At 43.2% G+C, this 23,565-nt stretch overlaps 1 protein-coding gene across 1 annotated transcript in view; it reads right to left on the reverse strand.

Annotated features, from left to right (window-relative positions):
• The window catches only part of MYO5A (myosin VA), a 97,005-nt gene that overhangs the window by 23,813 nt on the left and 49,627 nt on the right, over nucleotides 1-23,565 (reverse strand). The window contains exons 10-25 of the mRNA XM_058847120.1: nucleotides 21,607-21,872; nucleotides 20,980-21,061; nucleotides 18,473-18,613; nucleotides 17,593-17,718; nucleotides 15,518-15,601; nucleotides 11,942-12,103; nucleotides 11,321-11,418; nucleotides 10,595-10,681; nucleotides 10,397-10,505; nucleotides 9,408-9,619; nucleotides 8,362-8,518; nucleotides 4,658-4,897; nucleotides 3,908-4,156; nucleotides 2,740-2,833; nucleotides 1,900-2,048; nucleotides 1,054-1,167 (exon numbers count right to left, since the gene is read on the reverse strand). Of these exons, the coding sequence (XP_058703103.1) occupies nucleotides 1,054-1,167; nucleotides 1,900-2,048; nucleotides 2,740-2,833; nucleotides 3,908-4,156; nucleotides 4,658-4,897; nucleotides 8,362-8,518; nucleotides 9,408-9,619; nucleotides 10,397-10,505; nucleotides 10,595-10,681; nucleotides 11,321-11,418; nucleotides 11,942-12,103; nucleotides 15,518-15,601; nucleotides 17,593-17,718; nucleotides 18,473-18,613; nucleotides 20,980-21,061; nucleotides 21,607-21,872 (2,370 nt within the window). The remainder of the gene's footprint in view (nucleotides 1-1,053; nucleotides 1,168-1,899; nucleotides 2,049-2,739; nucleotides 2,834-3,907; nucleotides 4,157-4,657; nucleotides 4,898-8,361; nucleotides 8,519-9,407; nucleotides 9,620-10,396; nucleotides 10,506-10,594; nucleotides 10,682-11,320; nucleotides 11,419-11,941; nucleotides 12,104-15,517; nucleotides 15,602-17,592; nucleotides 17,719-18,472; nucleotides 18,614-20,979; nucleotides 21,062-21,606; nucleotides 21,873-23,565) is intronic.

The raw sequence follows: 23,565 nt of genomic DNA on the forward strand, positions 1-23,565 counted from the left end.
TAGTTGCACTGTCCTTCTCCTGAGTCTCTGTGAATGTAGGAGCATCATCCTGAAACCATTATGCAAGATGAAAATCCTAAGTGGGAAGGCGAATTATGAAAGAGCGCGCAGAGAGGCTGTGCCAGCCCCAATGCGTCAGGATATTTGCATCCACAGGAGAAAATAATTCTCTGCAGAGGCTTTCCAAAGCAGCAATGACAGCCTGTCAAAAGCTACTCTGGAGATCCCTAACCTAGGCAGAGGGCAAACAGGGTGTGCTGTGCCCTGGCTCACAGTTAAGGAGATCTTCAGAATACACAGAGAAAACTCTGAGTCTGGAAAGTGCCAAGCACAGCCAGACCTCCACCATGAGGGCTCTGTCTGCAGTCCCACTGTGATGGGATGGGCTGAAAGGGGGAGTTATCTTGGAAAATGTTATCAATTTCTTGGAGCTGCACCACAAATTATTTATGATTATTATTCATTAGCTAAATCAAGTCATCTTTCTGAACATTTTTTAAACATCTTCCTGATCATTTTTCCAAACATCCTGGAATTTGTATTGCTTCATATGCAAAGGAAACTCCCATTCTGGGAGTTTGATTATTCTCTATGAAATAGAGAAAACCTGATCCAATGTGACTTTTCCATCCCTAACAGGAAACTCATTCCATGCAGCTTGCCATTTTAAATCATTCACTATATAGCAGGCAGGCTCCTCATGAAGTCTCACTGGTTTTTTTAAATTCCCACTTTGTCCTGAATAAGTGATTGTGCTCACCAACACTGACAACCAAATGTTTCACAGATGCAAATCAGCTGGATCACCAAGTATCTATTCTATGCTTACTGTAATACAAGAAGAGTTCAAAGCATACTCCGACAGTCTTTTTACACAGGATCTCAACTAACTAGGGAGTAAGTGTTTCTCTAAAAGGAAATGGAGAAAGTTGCATTAAAGCATTAGATATCTCAGTATAAGGACATGGTGTTCAGAAGCACTTATGAAAAAAGGAGAAAGGCATGAGTTCAACTATCTATCAGTGAAGAGTTGTGGGGGATTTTTAATGTTACCTCCATCCTTAGTGGTAAGTCTTCTGCTTCTGTGATCTCAGAGCTGAAAGTATATTCAGATTCATTGCTACTGTGAGTTGAGTCTGTTCTTTTGTGCCCAGGCTTGGGGATGCTCTGAAGTGCAAATGGAACAAATCAGTACCAGTACATGGTTTTCCCTGTGATTCTCTCTCCACAACCTTTAATTTAGCTTATAATACTTGGTGTTATGTCATCAATATCAAAATTTGTAAGAAAATGTTTTTGATTCTGGTCTCTCCAAAGACCTAAGAGCCTGTAAGATACAGTTAGCACTCAGCTCTATGGAGATAGGTCAGATTTTACACCACCAAGGATTGCTGCAGAAAGCAGAACCAAGCAAGGATGCAGCACTTTGTGGGAAAGAAACATTCAGTTTACAGGAAGAACAGGCAGCAATTTTTTAACTCCCTACACATTCTATTGAGGAACACTTTATATTCCTGCCACAAAGAACACTCCTAGGACTACATAAAATTTATCACTGGATGAAGATGGTTCAAACAACCCCAACAGATGTGAATAACTTGAGGGCAAAATAAGGATGAACAGCACAAGTAATACCAGCAGGAAAGTCACAGCAGAAATTTTAGCCTTCTTCTCAGATGTGACAATTAATTCTTATTTTTTTTAAACCAACAACAGATTTTAAATGCATTTGTTTTGGCTGACCTAATCAAAATAAACAGTATTTAAAAGGACAAATTCTCTTTTCAAGTACAGGTTACCAACACATACAGCTGACAGTACCTACTAACTTATCCCACTAGACTTAGCCTAAACACAGCTGTGAACAGCCTTTGATTTCTCAGCTGTGGAGCCACTCACCACCATCAGGTTCATTTCATCCTTGAGATCATCGTAGCGCTCCTCCAGGCGGCTGAACTCATTCAGCAGGTTCTGGTACCGTAACCGTTCATCATTCAGGTCCAGCTCCAGCTGCTTTGTCTCCTCCACCAGCTTCTTCTCCATCGACTCTGCCACAGACAGCAGGGATCCAAAGTGAGAATTCCAGCCCAACCTACCATGCAGTGCATCCATCCAGGAGATCCAGGCCTGCACCAGAGGAACAGCCTGCCATTTGAAGCTGGTGTTTGTGCCTCTCTACGCAAACTTTAGGCCAAAAATATGAAGGGCCAAAGCATTATTGTGGCAACCACAGAAGTGCTCACTCAGACAAGTTAGTTATTCTGCTAATACCTTCTAGGAGTGATTCCAGGAGAGAGGAAGAAGGGGCACTAGCTCATTGCTGTGCTATGCAAAAGCAAAATGTGAGGTGCTTTACACCTCAAGACTCCTGACCCTCCTCATCACAGCTCCCTTCATCACAGCCCTCACACCGAGAGTTTAGCTTTCCTGGCTGCTGCCTACACAATCACAGCAGCCAGGAAAGTTGTAGCAGACAAACTGTATTAAATATCAGAGCTGTCTTTTAAAAATCCAAGTGTTTTGGAACAGTCACACGCCCTAAAAAAGGCCCCAAACCCTTAGGATTTTGTGGAAATTCAAATGGTAAATAATTCTGATGTTTGCAAGTTCTTAAAACAAAGAAATTAATGCAGAAAAAAAGAATGTAAATTAAGGCAAATTAGCCCAATCTATGCAGTAGAGTGTTGCTTCACAAGGTAACATGAAGGAGAAAACCTGAATGAAGAGAACAGAGCCAACCTGTTATTTCCCTCGCCTGGTCATGGATGCGGCGGTTCAGGTCCTCTTTTTCTGTTTTCAGTAATGAGTTCTGCTCTTTCAGCTCTGATACCAGCTACAGAGATAATAAAATATTAGACTCAGAATGCAGTTCATCTTTCATCATTAGCTCTAACAATGGCACCTTTGTTGCCTGTTAACAGTTCACACAATTAAATTGTTGTTCGCAGAGCGGAACTGGTGAACTAAGTCTTCATTTCCAAATTACATTTCTTAAATGTGTAACACTGCATTCCCCTGTATATTCTGCATCCCATTTCTGATCAGATGCTAAAATTGCCCTGAAGCACTCCACAGTGCCATGTATTTTTCATTAAAGTCCCAAAGATAAAAATGGCTCATTAAATCAGAAATATTCATAAAACGGTAACACTTTTGGTAGTTCTCTGGTAAATTCCATTGCATTGGGTAACACCACAATTTAACACCTTGCCTCTGTCCTAAATGTGTGTCACTTTACCTGTGTTCAGGTTTGCCAGGTACTCATTTATGTCTGATTATTGTTACTATGCATTCACTTTGCTTTATCTGTTGATATTTTTCCTTATGCTTATCTGATATTGGAATTTGTCACAGCATCGCATAATGATGGACTGGCTCTTCCAATACTCAAAACTTGCACCATTACCAGCAAGTACTCTTGACAGAAATCAACCCATTTGTTTGTGGTTAGCAAAGATCAGGGCTTAGCTGAAACCTGTTGAACTAGACTGTGCACATGTGTTGAATAGGCTGGCTGTTTACATTAGGCAGGATATAGTAGCACCTTTGAATGTTGAATATGGGACAGATTCCTGATATCCATGTGTTTACTCTCCCTAGACAGGAAAAAATGATTTTTTGTTACGAATGCATTACCTCTGAGTCAGAAACCTTAAGGATTTGGCTTTGCAAATGCTTTCAATATCAAAATCTGAATAGATTGGATACATATATTTGCATATATGGATTTAGCATATTCTTCTACCATAGGTGCAGCCATTTAGCTACCAAGCCTATCTAGGATGCTACAGCTATAAAAGTACAGTAAAAATACCAGCCACACAAGTGAACCAATTAAACCTGGGCAAAACCTGAGTGGATACCAGGCCCTGTAAATCCTCTCATGCAGCTGAGACCCCATACATGCCTGCTCAGTTTCATGCTTATATTTGTCTGCCCATTCCTCAATGCTCTTCTTCTCCGACTGGGTCTGGTGCAGCTCCTTGCGGAGCTTGGCAATCTCCTCCTGGAGGCTGATGACACGGTTGGTGGCGTTCTTGGCCTCCTCCTCACTCATCCGAAGCCTCTCCACATCGCTCCGCAGCTTCTCCGTCTCCGTACTGTATGTGATCTCCAGGTTGTTCATCTTCTCCAGCAGGGATTTGTACTCTTTGTTCTTTGCAAAACACAACACAGGCAGAGCAGCTGTTAGAGAAGTTCTGGTTTACGGGAGCCTTTTCCTTCCCTACAGAATTCACCCTGACATGGGAGCACAGGAGCAGCTTCCCCATTTCAAAAAGGTTTTGCTCTGGTTTTGCAGAATTGCTTAATGAGGTGACAGAAGAGTCCAGTCTCTAAGCCTGCACATCCTAAACTAAATCAGACACGATCACCCCACCTTCCCCTAAAACAGAGCAACTGACGTGCTTCAAACGCAATACTGGCGTTAAGCGAGTGGGTGTTTTTTCTCAGTTCTGCTGAGAGGAACAAGTGGATGTTTGACTGTTCCAGTTCTACTGTGGCCTCCCCTTCTCTCCTATCACTGTTCTTCATCAGAAAAGAGAACTGCGCCCTTCCCAAGAAAATTCAGTGCATTCTGCGAACGCCCACAGTGCTGAGAAAGGTAACCAAGCCTTTGGCAGGGTTTCCCTGAGGCTGGCGAGGGAGACGCTTTTACCTGCTCATCGATTTTTCGCTGCAGCTGCATGATCTTGTTCTCCAGGCCAATGTGAAGCTTCTTGTAGCGCTCCACGGAGCGGGCCTCTATCTTGAGCTTCTTCAGCTCCCTCTTGGCCATCATGCGGCGGTAGCAGCATTGCAGGTACACGATGGCCCTCAGCGTGCGGCGGTAGCGCCGCCGGGCCAGCCAGCCCCTCACGTGCTTCTGGATAACCACAGACTTGTGCTCCCGCAGCATCTGCGTTGGGAAAACACACGGCACGGGGGTCAGAGCTGCAACCATGCCTGTGCAGCTACACAGAACCCCACCATGGTCTACACACAGACACCTCCGCCTGCAAAGAGAAACTTCTGGGGAAGAGCAGCGAGAAATGGAATCAATTTAAATTAAAAATAAAAGAAGAGGAAAAGAAGACTGGAACGAGGACAAAAACAAGGAGTAAAATGAAAAGGAACCAGAAGGAAAAACATGACAAAAAGAACTGGAGGCACACTGAAGCATGAGGCATTCTTTTGTGTTGAAGTCAGAGCCCAGCTAATTGCAAAAGTATATGCTACCTGTTGGCAAGATTACAAATACAATGTTGTTGTTTTTTTAAACTGCATCTTTATCTTGAAACACTTTTGAATCATTGACATATTCTATGTAGAGTTCATCAATACAAAGTTTAAAATTACCACATTTGATATGCAATGCAGTCAGCACTGCATTTCCCAGAGGAAATTGTAGCAGCTGTTAAGAAGTCAGAAGCTTTTGGTTTTTTCCTGTTATTTTGTTTTGGGAGGTTTTTGTTGCCTTTTTTGACACATCTTAGGCTTGCCAGCATGATAAAATTTTCATCTATTCTAATAAGAAATTTATAGTTTAGTAATTCCTGTTTATTTTATGGCAGAAATTTCAACCATAGCTTTGAGGTATCAAAAAAAAAAATCTGTATTATTTAAAAAAAAAAAAATCTATAACATAAACCAGTCATGAATGCCAGCAACCTTCATCTGTGTGTTAGGCAGAAAGTTCAGCTAAGAAGAGTCTACCACTTCCTTTTGGATCCTTCCCCCACTAATTCAATCAGAGATCCCCCAGGTCTGGAACACCTGAATTCAATCAGATCACAGCTATGCTTGGAGAGACTGTCCAAATCCACAAGGTTTCCAGAACACAGCTTTAGGGTTCACTTAATAAAGCTTCTGCAAATAAAACAGTTTATTCTAAAGAATAATATAGTAATATTTAGGATTTCATGTTAATCTCAGAATTGGTAGTTTAAATATCATAGGCAGTTCACATTCTTACAATGACTTACCACAACGCTGGTAAGACAAACTAGTCAGGTAACAATAATTTTATTTTCTTTTAGACTGCTTAGAAAACAAACTGAAATGTGCTAGAAGCATTACAGCTCCAGATCAATGAATTTAAAATTCACTGGCAAAGTGGCAAGACTATAATATATACAAACTTTCTCCCTTAGCATTTATTTCTGAATTAGAAATGAGGCTGAAAATACCAGCACACTGTTACTCAGCACACCAAGGTAAGGAAGCAGCTTTCGGAAAAGCACAGCAAGGTCAAAAGCCAAAGTCCTTCCGACTGCACACCATATAGTTGGCATGCCTGCCCCCTGCCTCTTCCTTCCACGTTTTCTGGAACACTTCTTCAGGTTCCCAGCAGGTGCCTGAACACTGGAAGACAACTAGCTTTCAACAACATTTTCACCTCGAGTTTGAAAGCAACAAGTCCTGTAAAATACCTCCATGGCGCAGGGATAGTCCTCATCTGCCAGTGAATTCTTGCACCCATGCAATCCAGTGAGGAAACAAGCCACTCCAAAGTAATGTGAGAGGATCAGGAAGTTACTTCATCTACCAGGGATATCCCAGGAAAGCTTATGTCAAAGCTATGGAGGAACTGGACTCCTTGTACAGCCGAGCAACACACTGCAAGGTCTCAGGCAGGATCTTTCCCCAGGATGTGTGAAACAGATGATTCAACCACAATAAGTTCCTTGTAGTGCCCACGTGACTCAACACATGCCCTCTGCCTACAACAACAGGTACCTTTCACAATCCTAGGGAGCAACACGTGCCCCACACCTGACTGCAGCCAGGGCTCAGCCCAGGTGTCCTGTCACAGGGCAGCCTTTCGGTTTCACTCCTCTGCAATCACCACAACAGCCGTGTTTACCTTCCCACGGCACGCACAGCTTCTGCTTCCCTCTCTGGCCCTCCTGTAGCTCAGCTTGGGTAAAATCCCACCTCAGGAGGACAAGGCAAACACAGCACACCACAGGGGTACACTGTCACACTGTCATCTTTTACTGTGGTGAACAATTCACAGCTCGAGGGGGATCATCCTGACAGGCAGGTCTGACCACCCCTTCCAGGGACTCTCCAGAAACCTGCCATCTCTATTAGCAGGGAATAACAGGTTTATTAAACTGTGCTACAAGACAGATGGGATGTGCATTACTCATGGGACTAACAAGGCATAGAGAAGTATCTCCCATTTTCCTGAAGATTTTAGGCCACCTACTGCTGTGACCCAGCTGTGACTGTCACATCTGTCAGACCACTGTTAAAAACACATCTTGTTTAACATCACAAATACAAGTTGTAATAACAAGAATTCTAAGAATTCCAATAAAAAGGCAAGTAGATAGCCACACAAAAGAACAGCCAAGTCAAGCACAGGAGTCTTAGTATTAAGAAATTCTTATCAACATTTGGTTTTATCCAACTTTCTGGTTAGTTTATGTTAGAATGCTACAAGTGACTGTGTAGTAACTTTAATAAAAATGAAAAATTTATAAAAACTTCTACTTTAAAAGAGAACAATATGGCACATAAGCATCAGATGACTTTTGGATGCATGCCCTTAACATTTACATACTTGGGAAAATAACACAACTCCCTCAGCTGCTTTTCCAGTGAAATATTTGTTGACTTTTGAGCCTGGTTAACACAGTTCTTATAGATAAAAGTGCTATGAAACATGTTAGCACTTTGCAGTTTGACTCATAATTCTGTTTCCAGCCCTGTAACCACTGAAAACCAAATACTAATTTCTCAACTGAGTAATTCATTATCAAGCATAATCTAGAAAATATCATCAATATCATTAGGACAGGGTTATATCAATTTATCCCCACACCAAAACCAACATACATCAAAAAAACCAGAAACACTCCACCCATGGGTAACTTTCAATATCCAATTTTTGTAGGAATTTCTTTGCTAACATAATTCCATAAGCCATTTCAGAATTACTGAAACTAGGGATGGGGAGAAGACCCCATCAAATGTATACTGATGTAACCAATTCTGATTTGGACTCACGGAGGCACATTGAAGCCTGGCATTTCCAATATTTATTTTAAGTGCCTCAACATTCTATATAACAAGTGAAAAAGTGAGAACTGCAGTAAATCACAGTTGGATTCTCCAGTGGCGGCACTGGAGTCTAAGTACATCTGTATTAGATGACGAGAACATGTCTAAAATGACAAGCTGATGGCAGTATTAGATAGATCTAATTTCCAGGTGCTGTCCCTCAATTCATGCTCTGGTATTTTGTTAGTGCATCACACCTAACAGCGGGCACACAAAACATTTGCAGTTCCCAAGACGACACCACAGAGAAGCTTTGTCCTGAAAGTGCGTGGAAATAAAGGTGGAGTGAGAAAGTACACTATGATTGCTTACCATCTGGTACCTGTTTCTGACCATGTAACCTCTTAGGAGGGCCTGAAGAGCAATAGTAGCATCTCGCATGCACTGGTATCTCTTGCGGACCACGTACATGCGCTGGAACTTCTGAATGGTGATGGCAGCTCGTGTTCTCCGCAGGAACTTGGCATAGCTAAGGAAAAGATTACAAGCAATACCTGTAATTATGTGATTGAATGCTTGAATGTATTTTTTTTAGTATCTGTATCTTTAGTTTCTTCTTCATGTTGTCAGTGACACAGTATATCTACTTGCTATTCTGCTGTGTGGCAATACAACAGAATGACAAATTAACAGAAACCTTGCAAAACTTTACACGGAAATGCTTTCTCTTCCCCTAAGAATTCTACTACTATACAACTGACAAGGTAAACTCAGCTTAACTTCTCATCACCTCTTCTCCAACTTTAAAGCTGTTTCCACTATGTCATCTTCCAGATCTACTCTCCTAACCTCCACTAGCAGAAAATGTTTGCTTGTTCTTGGCTGTCGCAGTAAAAGAACTACAAAGCATCTTGACATACGTCTCTTTCTGGAGGCTGGTTATTACAGCCTTCATCACCACCTTGTCTTTGAACAATACCACCTGTATTCCTGCCCTTCTCTCTGGCCCCTGGCCATCCCTCAGAAGGCAATCCCAACAAACCACTGACTGATGAATGTCCCTTTACAGCTGAGCCCTTGAAGAGGAATGGCTTCTCCAGCAGGACAGACCCAGCTGGGAGGGCACATGGAAACTGGGCAATAAGGACTCAGACAGTCCTGCTTTACCTCACCTGCAACATATCTCCTTAGTACTACTTGTTTTCTGCATCACAGAGCCCAGGGTGCTACTGTCATCTCACAAAGGTCAAAACCAGGCAGGACACACACTCATTATATTAAATTTCCTTCATTTCCCTGGAAAATCATTTCCTCTCAGGCAGTATAGGAGGGCGAGAACAAATGTATCACATTTCAACGCCCTACTTACAGGGCTCTGGACTGAGGCTGGTGTGGGATTTGCCCTGAGCAGTGCTTACCATCGTGCCTGGTACCCTCTGACATGTCTCTGGATGGTGATGGCAGCCTTCCTCATACGCATGTACTTCTTCCTCATCAGCCAGCCTCGGATCGTCTTTTGGATGCGGATACAGGCAGCTCTCAACTTATCTGCCCTTATTTTTTCTAGGTAGGCTACTTGACCAGCCCGGAAAAATATTTTTGTCTTACCAAACTGGTACTTATCCTTGTCCTATTTTCAAAGGTAAAAAGAGGGTAAGTTACAGCATTAAGTGTTAATGCATTAAAAAAGGCATGAAGGGCTAAATGAAAGTACAATTAGTAAAGAGGCAAAATTATCTATGTAATATTTTGGGTAATCTGAGACTTAAATTAAGTAGTGGAGAAGGGTATTTTGTCTGTATGATTCTGTTAAAAAATTAATATAATAAGGCCACAAGCATGGCCCAAAGGAGCAATGTGAGATTTTTGCTTAGATGAGAATGCCACAAAGATAATAACATGGAAGGCTACAGGAGGTGACAAAGGGGCCCAGAGGATGAAAGCAATACAGGCAGTGCACATGTACAATTTTCTGCTTAAATTGTAGCTGACCCCTCTGAACAGTCCATCTTCGAGCACATTACACAGTGCAAACAAAGCAGCTGGGGCTTCAGACATGTACACATCACTTATTGTATCAGGACTAGGGCAGAACAAAGCATACTGCTGCTGCTCAAACACATCTGAAATTTCAGAACTAAACCAGAAAGAGAGTAATACGTTATGTCTACAGACTGTAGTACTCCTTTGAGGGAAAAACTGAGAATATACAAAGGCACACTGAAAAAAAAATTAATTTTGTTGGCTGTTTGATTCTTAGTTGAAAGGAACAGCAGTCAAAGAGCTACAGGATACATTTGTGGTTTAGTATTTTGCAGAAGTACTAAAATAGTGTGGCTATGAGGGAGTAAGCGACACTGTCTTTATTCCCGTGGATCCCAAATGCTCTCAGCACTAAGTCCAGTACCTGAATCAGCTTCTCCAAGACATTTTTACACGTCTGCTTTCGGTCACCAAGGACATCTCTCTGCTTCATCAGAACCCGGTAACGGCTGAAGAACTCTTGGTATGTCCACCTGTCCCAAAAGCAGAGTGTCAGTCCCAACAATGAACATTACCTTAGAAAGAACTGCAGCTGGATGCAATCCAAAGAGAGCAAACACACCTGGAGGGGAAGCCGGCAGCACTGATTCGGATGGTCTCCAGGACACCACAAGCTCTCAGCTGCTGCACTGCCCGCTTTTCATCAAACCTAGGTAGGAACAAAAAGTGGCTGTGGGAGTAGGTCTGCATTATCTGGGGGTCCTGGTTGTGTGCACACCCAGGAGAGAAGTGGCACAGTGGGAGCAGGGTGGATGTGATGGGTGGTGGGCAAGGTGCTCCTGAAACTCAGGGGTAACAAAGGACAGCCTGGCTGGAGAACTCTCCAAGCCCATTGGCTTTTCCTGCTGGCCAGCACAAGAGCTACAGGAGCCTTTGTGTGCCTGGGCTTTGAGAAAAACTCTAAGCAAGTTCACATATGTTTAAAAAAAAAAAAGTAATGAAAAAGGCTTTGGAATCTGAAAAGGCAAATTCCAGCAAATGCCAAATGAGCTCAAGGAGTGTAAACTGCCAGTTACATTTAAAATTGCTAGCAATGAAAATGTTGGAAGTTTTTTCTCACATATCATCATAAACAAAAAAATGGCATCAGGATTCTCCCTCTATTCATCCCCAAACATTTCCTGCTGTGATACATGTACACACACACGGTGAATCCCTAACCAGAGAAAGGAGACACAGCACTTCACTCCTGAGTGAGCAAGGTTCAGCAGAGCCCTGATCCTCAGTGGCCTTGAGCAATCCCCTCCCAACAAGGGCTACCCAAAGCACACAGCAGCTGGCATCTTACGTGAACGGAAACTTGAAGTCATTTGGCTTAATACAGCGCACGTAGTGTGGAGTTGTAGCATTCAGGGTTTCCATCAGCAGATGAAGAGAGTTTCGAAACTTTTTGGAAAACAGAATGAAAAATAATGTCAGGGAATAGCCTCAATAAGCTCAGTCATCTTTGAGATAACCTCAGAAAGCAGACCTGGTTTGCATACTTTTAATTTAATTATGGCAAAGATATGTGGTTATTTTGTGTTTGGCCCAATGATAACTGGAACCAAGTTTTATGGGGATTTATCGGGATTTTAAGATTGAACCCCACTTTGATTTGAATCAGACAAAGTGGCACATGAACCAAAACATCCAGTTTAAGATTTTCAAAACTTCTCAGCATCCACGTTAAATTTGTTTCGAAAAGCATCAGTTTGGGGTTTGGCACCATAATATAAAATGGGCTGCCTCAAATTGTTCCCCACAGTGCATTAGTAATTAGGGACTACTTGAGCCAAACTGAAAGTTGCAATAAGCTTCACCCCTCTCAAAATCCCAAGGGATCCTGTGAGGCACCAGCACACCTTGAGACCTATGAGACAGGAGGTAAAGGGAGAGTTATTTAGTAGAGCTGCATTTTCAAACTCACCTGATGTCCCACAGTTTTCTTATGCTCCTTGCTGGCCTGACCCGGCCTGGCCTTGGCAGGTTTGATAGGCATTCGAGACAGAGGCACACGCCCTGAAGGGGTTGCTGATGTAGGACTGAGGACCTTCTCCTCATCCTGGAATAACTCTGGTAGCAGCTTAAACTGATATAACAGCATAAAAAATACACAGAGGGTAAGAAATCAGCAAGTGATTGCATGTGTTTGTGTTTAAGGTTAAATTCTAGGCTCAGTTTTTGTAAGAACTGCATTTTTGTTGAACTTCACAGGGGACAAATGCAAAAAGCAGACAGGGTAAGTGGTATAGTGAATGGGCCATGATTCAATACCAAAACTTCTGTGGGTTTGACCAGTGAATCTCCTCCTGAAGATAAAATTCTGATTTGAGTTTTTTTTTCATATAGCTAACAACAGCTTCCATGTGAAACTGTTAGATACCAACAGCAGTTTCATAAGTACTGGCTGCAATTATAAATGGCTGCTTTGATCTAAGAAGGAAACAACAGGGTCCTCTCATATTCCAATGGTGCATCTGTCTCCTTTGTGGTTGAGAGGTATCTGGGACACTGAATAAAGCAGCAGGCAAGCAAAGATGATTCCTGCTTTATCACTCCAAATTGAAATAATCAGCTTAAAAGAGGAACCATCAACTGAAAAAAAACCCCACTAGCCAAATTTATCTGACAGATACACTCCCTGCCAGTGGGAGTGGAGGAAAAACCTGAAACGTTCTTCCAAATACCACACAGGACTTCTGGTTCCCTTTCTCTAATGGCTACAAAATACACTGATACATAACAGCTGCTTTGAAGTAACTTATAACTAAAAAAAAACACCACCAGGTCTTTCTACTGACAACCACAGTACTTCAGAACCATTCTAAGAGAATCTGAACTCCTCTACCTGTCCATGAATTTTATATCTAGCATCTGTGCAGTTTTTCCCAAGAGATAGGAGTGAATTTTTCAGTACTAGAGACTGCTTGGGCCAAGTACAATCTAAAAAATTTAAAAATTGGTTTTCTCTTATGAAACCTGGTGAGCAGAAGTGATAACCAATGGAACATGCTGCACAACCAAATAGCACCTGGGCCCTGTGGTTATGCCAGATGAGCTGGGAGAAGGCATCAAATATTGCCCAGCAGCATTCAGCATAGCACTCCAGGCATAACAGAATGACTGAGGATGCTAAAAAGGTATCCTAAATTCTTGAACTTAAAAAGGAATATCACAACTTGGCTTTATCTCACCTGAGTCTACCTCTGTAGCTGGTGGAAGAATGACATTTCCTGAGGGTGATTTACTCTTCTGACTCAGCACAGAGTTGAGGATGATTGGGCTACTACCTCCTTGTCAGCTGCCTATGATGCAGTGAGTTGGTGTGCACAGCAGCTGAGCTACAGAGCCAGGTGTTTTCAGCCTGTACAGAAACTTACTTAAATGTAATATGATTTTTCTAAAGCTCCTGATGCTCCCACACACCAGAGGCAGGGGTAGGAACAGGGTCCCCATTGTCTCGATTGCAGATGGATGAGTTCTTCTAAGCTGTCCATACCTAAGTCTCATTCCCTTTCTCCAGCCCTGGGAAAATCTGCCTGTAAAAATGGGCAAGTGCATATCAAAGGCACTGTTTTCATAGCCACTGGCCCAGTTACTCCAAGCAGAAGAAAGGAACAATGTCTGGCCTCTCCAGTACAGGTCAGCGATAAGTGGAGCAGTGCTGCAATGATCCACATTGTAGGACTGTCTGGTTTTGGGTTTTAGTATCTTATCCATTTTCTTTGTTTTGCAGAACACTAGGAGTGTTCAAAGAGAGGGAAAACACTGATCAAAGGGTCGATAATTCACGTGATTGTAAACAAGCAAGCAAGCACTTCTTTCCTGTAATTTTTTCACACAACTTAACACACATGCTGCTAACGATCTCACAGATCATTTCTTTCAATACAGAGACACAACAGAACATTTTAAAAACCATGCCAACCAATCAAGTAGCAAGCATAAAAGCCCAGAATTGTTGTATTGCTTTCATGATACATGCATGGAAACTAAACTAGTTCACAGAGGTTCTGTGGGTGGATTTACAGAGAAGGCCAAAATAAATAGTTGAACTCTACAGTGCCTGCCAAGAGCAGTGTGTGCCATGCACTTTTTGGAGAGCAAAGAAGCATCCAAGCTGTATGTGAGAGTGGGCATGGGCAGGATGACAGATGATGCATTCAATTTAGAATTACCTTCTGTTGGATGTGCACAGCAAACCCAGAAAACATCATCGCCAACAAAATAAAATAAAAATCAGAAATGCAGTTCTACTACAATTACTAACAAAGAGGCAGACATGAAAACAAAAAATAAAACATTCTTTACACTGGTTTTGGAAAAATTCACCATAAGGTTGTTTTTTAGTGTTTAGACTGAACTGCCTCTAGCTACACTGAGCCTGGCCAAGCTGCTGCCAGGCTCTCACAGCAGCTCTATCCCCACTGTCTGTCCCTGGCCTACATCCCATGGAGCACCCTGTCCCTTTGTCCTGAAGAGTGGCTGGCTGGCCTCTGCCAGCTCCCCAGAGATGCCACCTGCCTCCCCCTCCACCCCCAGAAACCTGCTTCACTTAAACCACTTCAACACTTCCCCCAGTGGAAAGTCTGCTGTGGTGTTTCGTTATACCACATGTTTTAATCACTTAGCTTCATATTATCTGCTCAGAATAGAAACAGAAGAGAAAAACGTTGGTTTTCCTGATAGAATAACATCATTTTAAATAGCCTGTCCTTGATACCCAGCTTCCTGGGCCATTAGAGCTAGCAAATTCCCAACAGCCATCACTGTGCAATGTCAAGTTAATTGCCTTCACATTTCTGAGAGCACAACCAGCATTTCTGCCATTACAAAACACAGACGATGCCACTGAAGGCCTACCCTATAATATTCCTTCATGCAGTATTTTTCAGTTCAGATGTTATCTTTCTTTCATGGATATCAAGGAGACAAGACTGTAAATTATGGTTTGTGTCCTTAGGGTCAATATACTTTATTCCTCTCTCATTTTGCTTCTGGAGCCAAACTTGTCTCTCCTTCAGACATTTTCTGCTCAGTTGCCACACCATAAACAAAGAGCTTCTGTTTTCAAGTTATAAAATTAAGGGCTTAACTGTTAAGCCTTCTTATACCACTGCAGTATATCAGAAGTCACTGACATCTCTACAGAAAATATAGCAAAGTTTTGTGAAAAGAAACCCCCCCTCCCCAAATCCCCTTTCCCCCACTCAAAAACCCAAACCAAAAAAAGAGCCCCCAAAACAATGACAACGACCCATAAACAGTGAAATTAGTGGTTAATAGACTGATCTTACATGGAAAAAAGTTAGGATAGAGGACCTTCTAAATTCATGCAGATAACCAAGTAAAACACAAACTGTGTTCAATTTAATTTGATCTGATACTAAGGGAGAAATATTTTCTAGGTTTATAAGACATTTTCTATGATCCTGAGGATCACAGGATTCAAGGACTCATTACTGCAAAAGAAGAAGAAGAAGAAAAAAATCCTTATACTAACCTTACTTGATTTTAGGACCTTAATTTGCTCCTCATAAACTGTGTCTTTATTCTTTTCCAAAAAGCCTTCACATTGATATTCCACCTGAAAGCCATCATTTTACAGGAGAAAGTATTACAAGTATTAAATAAGAATAATTTGCATGGAATTCACCAGCTAAAACATTCACATTTAAAATATAATTCTTTTACATACTGAAAATATGAGCTCCCAAGTGCATCTTTGTTAAATATAGATTTTCCTCAAAGAGAGTGCTTTCCAGTAAAACACAGAACATTAAAATATTGAGAGGAATACTGCTATTGCAGTATACCAGACATATTTCACTGCTGAGAGATGCTCGTGGTAAGGCACCATGACTGAATGGTTACCGTAAGGGTGAAGAATCAAAGTGTGTGCTGAGCATCTTCCCCACTGAACTCATCAGGGCTGCAGAGCTGTCTGAAATCCAGATGCAACTGAGGACAAAGTATCTCTCACCTCATTAGCTGAGAGGCAGTTAAGTACATCTGCCTGCAGATTATTGTGGAAATGGCTCATTTGTGCTCCAAAGGACTAATTTTACCAGAAGCAATAAAATGTCTGAATGTTGTGACAATATGTAAGAACCCTCTGTCACAGGGCTATAGTGTCTCCTGGACCAAAGAACAGCCAGTATCAGATAAAAACCTACCATTTATTTCACTGTCCTAGTTCAAGGCTGAAAGAAAACCAAAATTACTGTCAAAAGTTCACTTATCAGTGCTTGCACAATGACACTATACCCTGAGCTGCAAAATATTTCAAGGAATTCCTAGAGGAAAGAGGACAGAGGATGTCCCCAGGGTTTCTGCGCAGCTGGAAGCCCACTCTGAGCACTGCCTGGGGCACCATCCACATTCTTACTGCAGGAGGCCACGCCAGGAGAGGGCAGCAGCATCCCTGCCTTGTCCGGGACAGCATCAGCACAGACCGCTGACCCGACAGCTGGGCCTTTATTCCTCCTCCCAGATGTCTGTTCAGGTCAGCACACAGAAAACATAAAATGCTTAGCACAGACAGCACAGCAGAGCTCAGAGCTTTGCTAGTACCTGCTTGGAGCTACTTTCTGCCTTCCTTGGCCCTTGCTGCTCACAGACTAGACATAGGAAAGACCTGCTTTTAATATCAAAGTTTAACCTAATGAACAGATTATGAAATATTAATTAAATCCTTCTTGTTCTCTCATCCACAAAATAGAGCAAAACTCGTGAATCTAAACAGCTACAGAGCAGTTCTTGCTACTTTCATTAAGGTAACACTAGATGCAAAAAGAATATGACCCTTCTACATAAAAATTCAGGAGCCTGGGAGAAACCTAGCAGACAGATAAAGGCCTCCAACCCCCATGTCAGCATGTGCATACCTACTGGTAACAATCTGAGAGCTTCTTGAAACCTTTTTTGACAAAGCTGACAATATTCTGAGGCAGCTTTTCTGTATAACACGACAACTGTATTAAATAGGATTATTATTATTATTTTTTGTTTTAACCTGAGGAGTGACTCAGTTTGACGAGCACTGGGAGCTGAACACGACATGAACCCCACTGAGACACCCCTCAGCCAGCTTCCTAGAAATAGCTGTTCCCTGAGCAGCTGAGGCGAGGGTGGGAGCAGCACACACTGCTCCAGCAATAGAAAAGGGTGTGTTAGCCTCTCTCCTCCTTGCACACTGAGACGGCAGCAAAAACGGCTTTAATTCGTTGCTGCTCTTTAGCTAAAAGGAGGGGGGTACAGGATTTCCTTTTTTGTACATTTCTGTTGCATAACTGGAATTGACACAGTAATGCTGAGAGCTGCAAATGCACTAAGCTCCCACGTTTGGAAAAAGGATGGTCAGTGGTTACAGCATGTGGTGGAGTCAGGAGCTCACTTGTGTCCCTGGCTCTGCACAGCTGCCAGTTCACCTCCTCCTCCTGATCAGGTGTTGAGGCAGGCACGCTTTTGTAAGAGCCGAGTATAGCCAGGGATGCCACTGCCCAGCTCTCCTGTAGCAGCCCCAGGATCCCCTCCCACACACCAGCAGGAAAGCTGTACCACAGGAAAAGTCCTTACCTTGTCAGCAAAGTGCTTGATGATAAAGGCCTTGTTTGACATACGTGGTTTTTCAAAGAGAGCACATTTATTCAAATGAGTATTGTATAGTTTTTGGGCCCAAGAGTCATCTGAGCCTTTTGGCATCTATAGAAAAGAATACAGAACACACTTAAAATGTCTTGAGAACTTTTCAGTAGCAAAAGCATCTAAGAAAATGGGGGACAAGACTTGATGATTTGCTTTCACATTCCAGCTCCTCAGATTCCCAGCACTGCCAGAAGCAAGGACATGGTAACCAACTGTGTGCTTGCCAGTCCCACACTGGGTACTGGGCACTGGCAGCAGGCACAGCTGCTGGGACACATCTGACACCAACAATGCCTCCAGCGGCACACACCTGAAGGCAGAGATCCCAAAGGCACGTTACCAGAACTCATCCACCTCCATCAGAGATTTCTTCTGATGCTTTGTGATAAATAAAAACCCCAAGCTGGGTTTCCACTGAGGCAGACACTCTGAACCATCCCCTGTACATGGCTTGGCATAAAATAAATCAAGATAAAAGACAAAGGGTGAAACACCAAGCAAGAGGCAATTTGGGGAAATCTGACGGGACCGAGGACTGCACTTATCCTCAGGGAAAGCTGTCAAAATCCAAACAAAGTTGATCAGAGACCCAGGAACAGCTACAGATACATGATGGAGGGGAAGAGGAGGGGTTCATTACTAAAACCATTTTTTCTCCTCCTGTAATTGCTGATTCTGTTCATATGCTTTCCAAAGTCTTGCACCAGCAGAGTGTCAAAATGACAACTGTCTGCAGATGACTTTTCCCTGTGAGGCCCAGAAACAGGACAGCTGATAACCTCTTTCTCTGTGAAAGTCCTTGAACACACACCTTGCACTCCTCATCCAACAGATCCAGAACTCCCATTTTGGCCTCTATGAGGTTGATACAAGGCTGATTGTCGTAGAAATCAATCAAGGTCCATGGTATTTGTTCCTTCATATATTCTTCTTGTTCCAGCTTAAAGACATGCTGCAGGGCAAAAGGAAAACAGTTTTCTGTGAAATTAAATGCAGAATAAATACACTGAACTCTCAACTGAATTCATCTTGGCACATTAATCCAGGCTCAAGTGATACACTAGGTTCAACTGAATAAACTCTTTAACAAGTGTATGAAAAATAAATTAACCTTTTTTCCTGGCCTAAAAACAACAGCCTACATTAAAGCACTCCATACTCTCCGCAAATATCCTTTTTATTATATTATCCAACAATTACTGTAAGCTCTTTTCTCTTATAAAAAACACAAAACCCAAAAAAACCTTCAAGTGCAGGAAAAGCAACCTATAAAGTAGGATGTGCCATGCTTTTATGATTTGGAAATTATGAACACTGCTCTATTTCAAGCCAAGTTTCACTATAAATACCTTTGTGTTTCCTTGTAAAATAACAGAGCTCTATTTCCTCTTAAATGGCTGCTGATTTTTTTTCCAACATGACGCACTGCATTAAAATTTACTCTTCAGCAGAAGCTGAAGGAGCATTAGCACTAGAAATCCTTTAAGGAAAACTCTGTGACAGATTTATCTGGTATGAAGATCAGTTGCATATTTATTCAAAAATATTATCACAAACAACCTGCACAGCTTTAATGAAACGTGTGTAAGAGATGAATTAAAACTTAAGGAAAAAACAGAATAAGGTATTAAACAGGCAAACTGTGGTCTTAATAGAACAAGCACTTTGAAAAACCAAAAAGACTGCTGACTCCAGTTATTTTTGATGATGTTTCATCCCCCACTTACATTTTTCTGCACACTTACCGCTGCTGCGGCAGGTGGATGCATGCTGGGAGTGCCCCACCACCAGCAGGGCAGGGTCTGGGGGTGCCCCAACACCTGAACTGGGGTGCCAGCCCCAGCTGCCTCAAGCTCAGTGCACAGCTCAGACACCTCACACATCTGCCAGGCCGCAGAAAACTACCCTGACAAAGCTGTTTATCCCTTTATTTCATTAGCTCAACGCCATCCTCCCCAGAGCCGCGCCCGTGGGAGCCATTCCCACCCTGCACCTGGCAGGAAAGCCCTGGCAGCGTTCTACTGGCGAGTCATATCCAACCTAAGATCTGAAAGAAAACAGAAACCCGTTTTTTCACTGTGAAGGAACCAGCCATTAGGAGGTGAAAAATGCCCTCAGACCTGATTTTCCCTGTGGGTGGTGGGCACCAGGCAGGGCAGGGTGGTCGGGCAGTTCCCAAGCAGCCTCTCCTCAGCCAGGCTCAGGCCGCTCCAGGCAGCACACGAAGGTTTGCTGGCTGCCACCAACCACAAGGCTTTAATTCAAAGCAACCTCCACCCCGTATGCCTCCATGGCAGCCCAACAGGTCTGTGTTCACCAGCACGGGGTTTGGCAGCTTGGCAGGACACCAACACAAGAGCCCTGTCACCCCCTCCTTCATGAGGCAGGTGCTTCCAGCACTGGCACGAGAGGGAAGGCAACAGGGGCACAGTTATGTTTACTGAAGAACAGAACCATTACAGCTCTTACAGCAACTAGATTTTACTGTACAGCTGGGAAAACTCCAAGATGCCCTGTGCCTAGCACTTACAACATCCCACTCACGGAGCTGAAGCCAGCCACGGCCCTACCCACACGGAACGGGCACGCCAGGGCTGGAAAGCCCAGCCTCTGCTCCAGCACCCTGCTTACTCCCTGGCACAGTGGGATGAACCCTGGCACAGGGGAACCGGTCCTGTGAGCACACGCTGCCACACAGCTAGGATCACGAGAGTCCAGAGCGATCCCGGTGCTGCAGCAGAGCCTAGCAACAGACCTGGCAGAAATAACTCGCCTCGTCATTATGCAGGTAAGATATGTAACTGCAAACGTCACCAAGGCTGAGGAGAGAATCGTGATCTCTCCGGAGGAGGGAGAAGAGCCGCCTTCTGCCACACGTCATTCTTCAACTTCAGGATGCAGCTGAAAAGCCTCAAAAAATAACAGCGGGGAGGAAGCGCGGGTGGCAAACCTCCAGCAGCGGAGCTGTGCTCTCCTCTGCCCATCCAGGGGCTCTCCGAGGTTACAGAGCCACTGCTAACTCCAACTTCTTCCACACAGGGCTCTCAGTGACAGGCAATCTCAGGCTCTTAATTGCCAAGCACTGCTTCTGCCTTATAATTGTTACTTGATCAGAATTTCAAATAGTCCCAGAGCAGCAGTTAGTCATAAAATCTATTTCTAGGAGATAGTCGATCTTTCCCCATCCCTCAAAGCCCACGGCCAGGACAGCTGCTTAATAGACTGACGGAATTCATCCTAACCACTGGGGACCCAATTAGCAGAATGGACTTGGATGAGGAGAAAGGGAAAAGGAAATGCCAGTCATTTCCTACTTACCATATTGAACTGCTGCTGCAGTTTTTCATTGGCATAGTTGATACAGAACTGTTCAAAGCTGTTGATTTCGAATGTTTCAAATCTAAAATATGCATATACTCAAAATTACTAGTGTATTTAAAAAAAAAAAATTACCCCGTAATTTTAAATTCCCTCCCTCCAGTTAAATTAATTTAATTATTTCAGGCACAAATAACACAGGTTAAGCAAGAAAACACAAGGGAAATGGCAAGTTGCACTATGTAGGCAGTTTAGTGATGTTCCCTCTCTAGGCAGGGATGATGAACTCAGGGAATGGACTGATGTTCCTGGAGAGCACATTAGTTATCTCTGTCCTCTCTGTAAGTGCCACCTTGAAGGAACATGACATGAAAATTGCCTTGTAACTTTCCAAAAGGCAACTGATAAATGACCTACCATCTGCAAAAATCTGAATTCCCACTATAAATGTCAAAGTCATGACAAAGATCTTAGTGTGTCAAAACTAAACACCTACTTCCTTCAGCTGGAATAAGCAGCTGCTAAGGTTTGGGGTTCTTTTGTGTAACCCATGCAGTGCCAGATGACAAAGACGATGCTTTGCAGTCAGATAATTACGTAAATGTCACATCTCTGACAAAAACTCACCCATAGATGTCCAATACCCCGATGAAAGAATGCTGTTTTACAGCAGCGTGAAGGGCTTTGTTCACATGATCTACAATCCAGTTAAAGAGATTAGCATAGATATGTTTGGCAAGTGCATCTCTGGCATTGATGGCATGAAGTTTGGAAATTGGCTTGATGTAGGTTTCAGTGGCAGTGGCGAGCTTCCTATGGCAAAGCCAGTGGGCCATCTCCTCATACTCCACACCCATGAGGTCACAGAAGATGGTGAGGGGCTCATGCTTGGGCTAATAAAAACAGGCTCATTAGATATTGAAACAGTATCAGTGATAGCAAACACACAATCATGCAAACAGAACGACCTGCCTGCAGTGATCCTACAATAGGCAGCAACAGCAGCTTCCTCAGCTCTTCCTCCTTCAAAACCTAGCAAGTTCCCTACCCACTTAGCACATTCACATTGCTCAAGTGAGTTAGTGAACAAGCTTCCTCAAAGGCATTTGTTTTACTATACCCATGTTCACTAAAATGCTTCACACAGGGAACCTGCAACCTTCTGAAAAATGAATCATCTGGCTTCTCTGGGATGGACTTGGTATTTTGAATTCTTACAACTGTGTCAGGCCAAATGAATGGCAGCTCCTGAGTGAGGCTCTTGACTGCTCATGTACAGCCATGGCAGGGAGTGATGGGCAATGTACAAGAACACGTGGGGTCTGGTCTCAGTACTTAAAGTATTTCCTCAGTGAATTCTGGAGAAAAACACCAAGAGATTGCAGCACATTAATGATGTTCTCTAGCTCTCAAATTAAACTGTACAAGAGAAAAAACTGATCTTTGTGTAACTGGGTAAAATCAACCAGCAAGGCTTGTATATTGAGATAGGGATATAAGATTTCTGCATAAAGATCGGTGCAGTGCATTTACCACTCAGTAGGACATTACACTTTATGACTAACATGCAAACTGATCACTAGAAATCAAGGAGGACAGACAGGTCTTTCTTTTCTCAGGAGCTCCCCTAACACTTTTTCCTCATCATGCTCCCATTGCACCTGGTGGCTCAGCAGCACACTGACAAGCACTGTCTTGACAAGAACAGATGGCAGAGGACTGCTACCACATGTCCTACAGCTTCAGGGTATATCAGCTTTAAATATTTCCACATCCTTGTGACTTCTCTGGGGCTTTTTCTAGCTCTTACAGCATACAGGCCCCATGCAGCTACACCTCCAAAATCCAATTAACTGAGCATGTTTTGCTGGCTTGGAAGACAATAATAAAGTAATAATAATTATGAACCCTGCACAAAAGAGTGTCACATTAGGGTTGCTCAAGCTGACATCAAACAAACTGATTCACTGCCACAGCAGCATAGGGAACCCTTTGCTGAGCAGCCTGCAGCACCAGTGTTCCATCAGAGCAGTGCCTCCCAGCAGAGCAGTCTGCATGGCACAGAGCTCTGTGGTGACATGGCTACTGCCAGAGAACAGCACAGGTAATGATGCCCCTGAGCAGACATTCACCAGGTGTTGTTAGGCCAGGACAGGGCTGCACTTCAGGAACCTGCAGCTTTTTCCCAGCTCAGCCAGTGGGACTCCTGCACTGGAGATACTCATCATAACACAGGCAAGCTCCTCATGTCCTGGGGCTCATCAGCTTTCTACCTGTTATCATTAGATGAGCTTTCTTTATAGTGAAAGCCTTTATAAGACACCAGGGAGCCAGACTATTGCTGTTTCAAAGACTGCTAGTCGGGCAGGTGGTGTCAGGGCAGGAACACCAACCACCTCTGGCCCCATGAAGTGGGGAGCTCCATGTGCCCCGCTGTATCAGCTCCAGAAACTGCCACTGCAGATTCCTGAGAAAGGGACTGACAGTGACAAAAGAAAAGAACTCTGAAAGTGTTGCTAGAGAGAGAAAGATGAAGGCTGTGCAGGCCAGCACCAGATATTCAAAGGGAGGAAGAAGGAGAAACTG

The sequence above is a fragment of the Poecile atricapillus genome, chromosome 11 (genome assembly GCF_030490865.1).
Source record: "Poecile atricapillus isolate bPoeAtr1 chromosome 11, bPoeAtr1.hap1, whole genome shotgun sequence".
NCBI lineage: Eukaryota > Metazoa > Chordata > Aves > Passeriformes > Paridae > Poecile > Poecile atricapillus.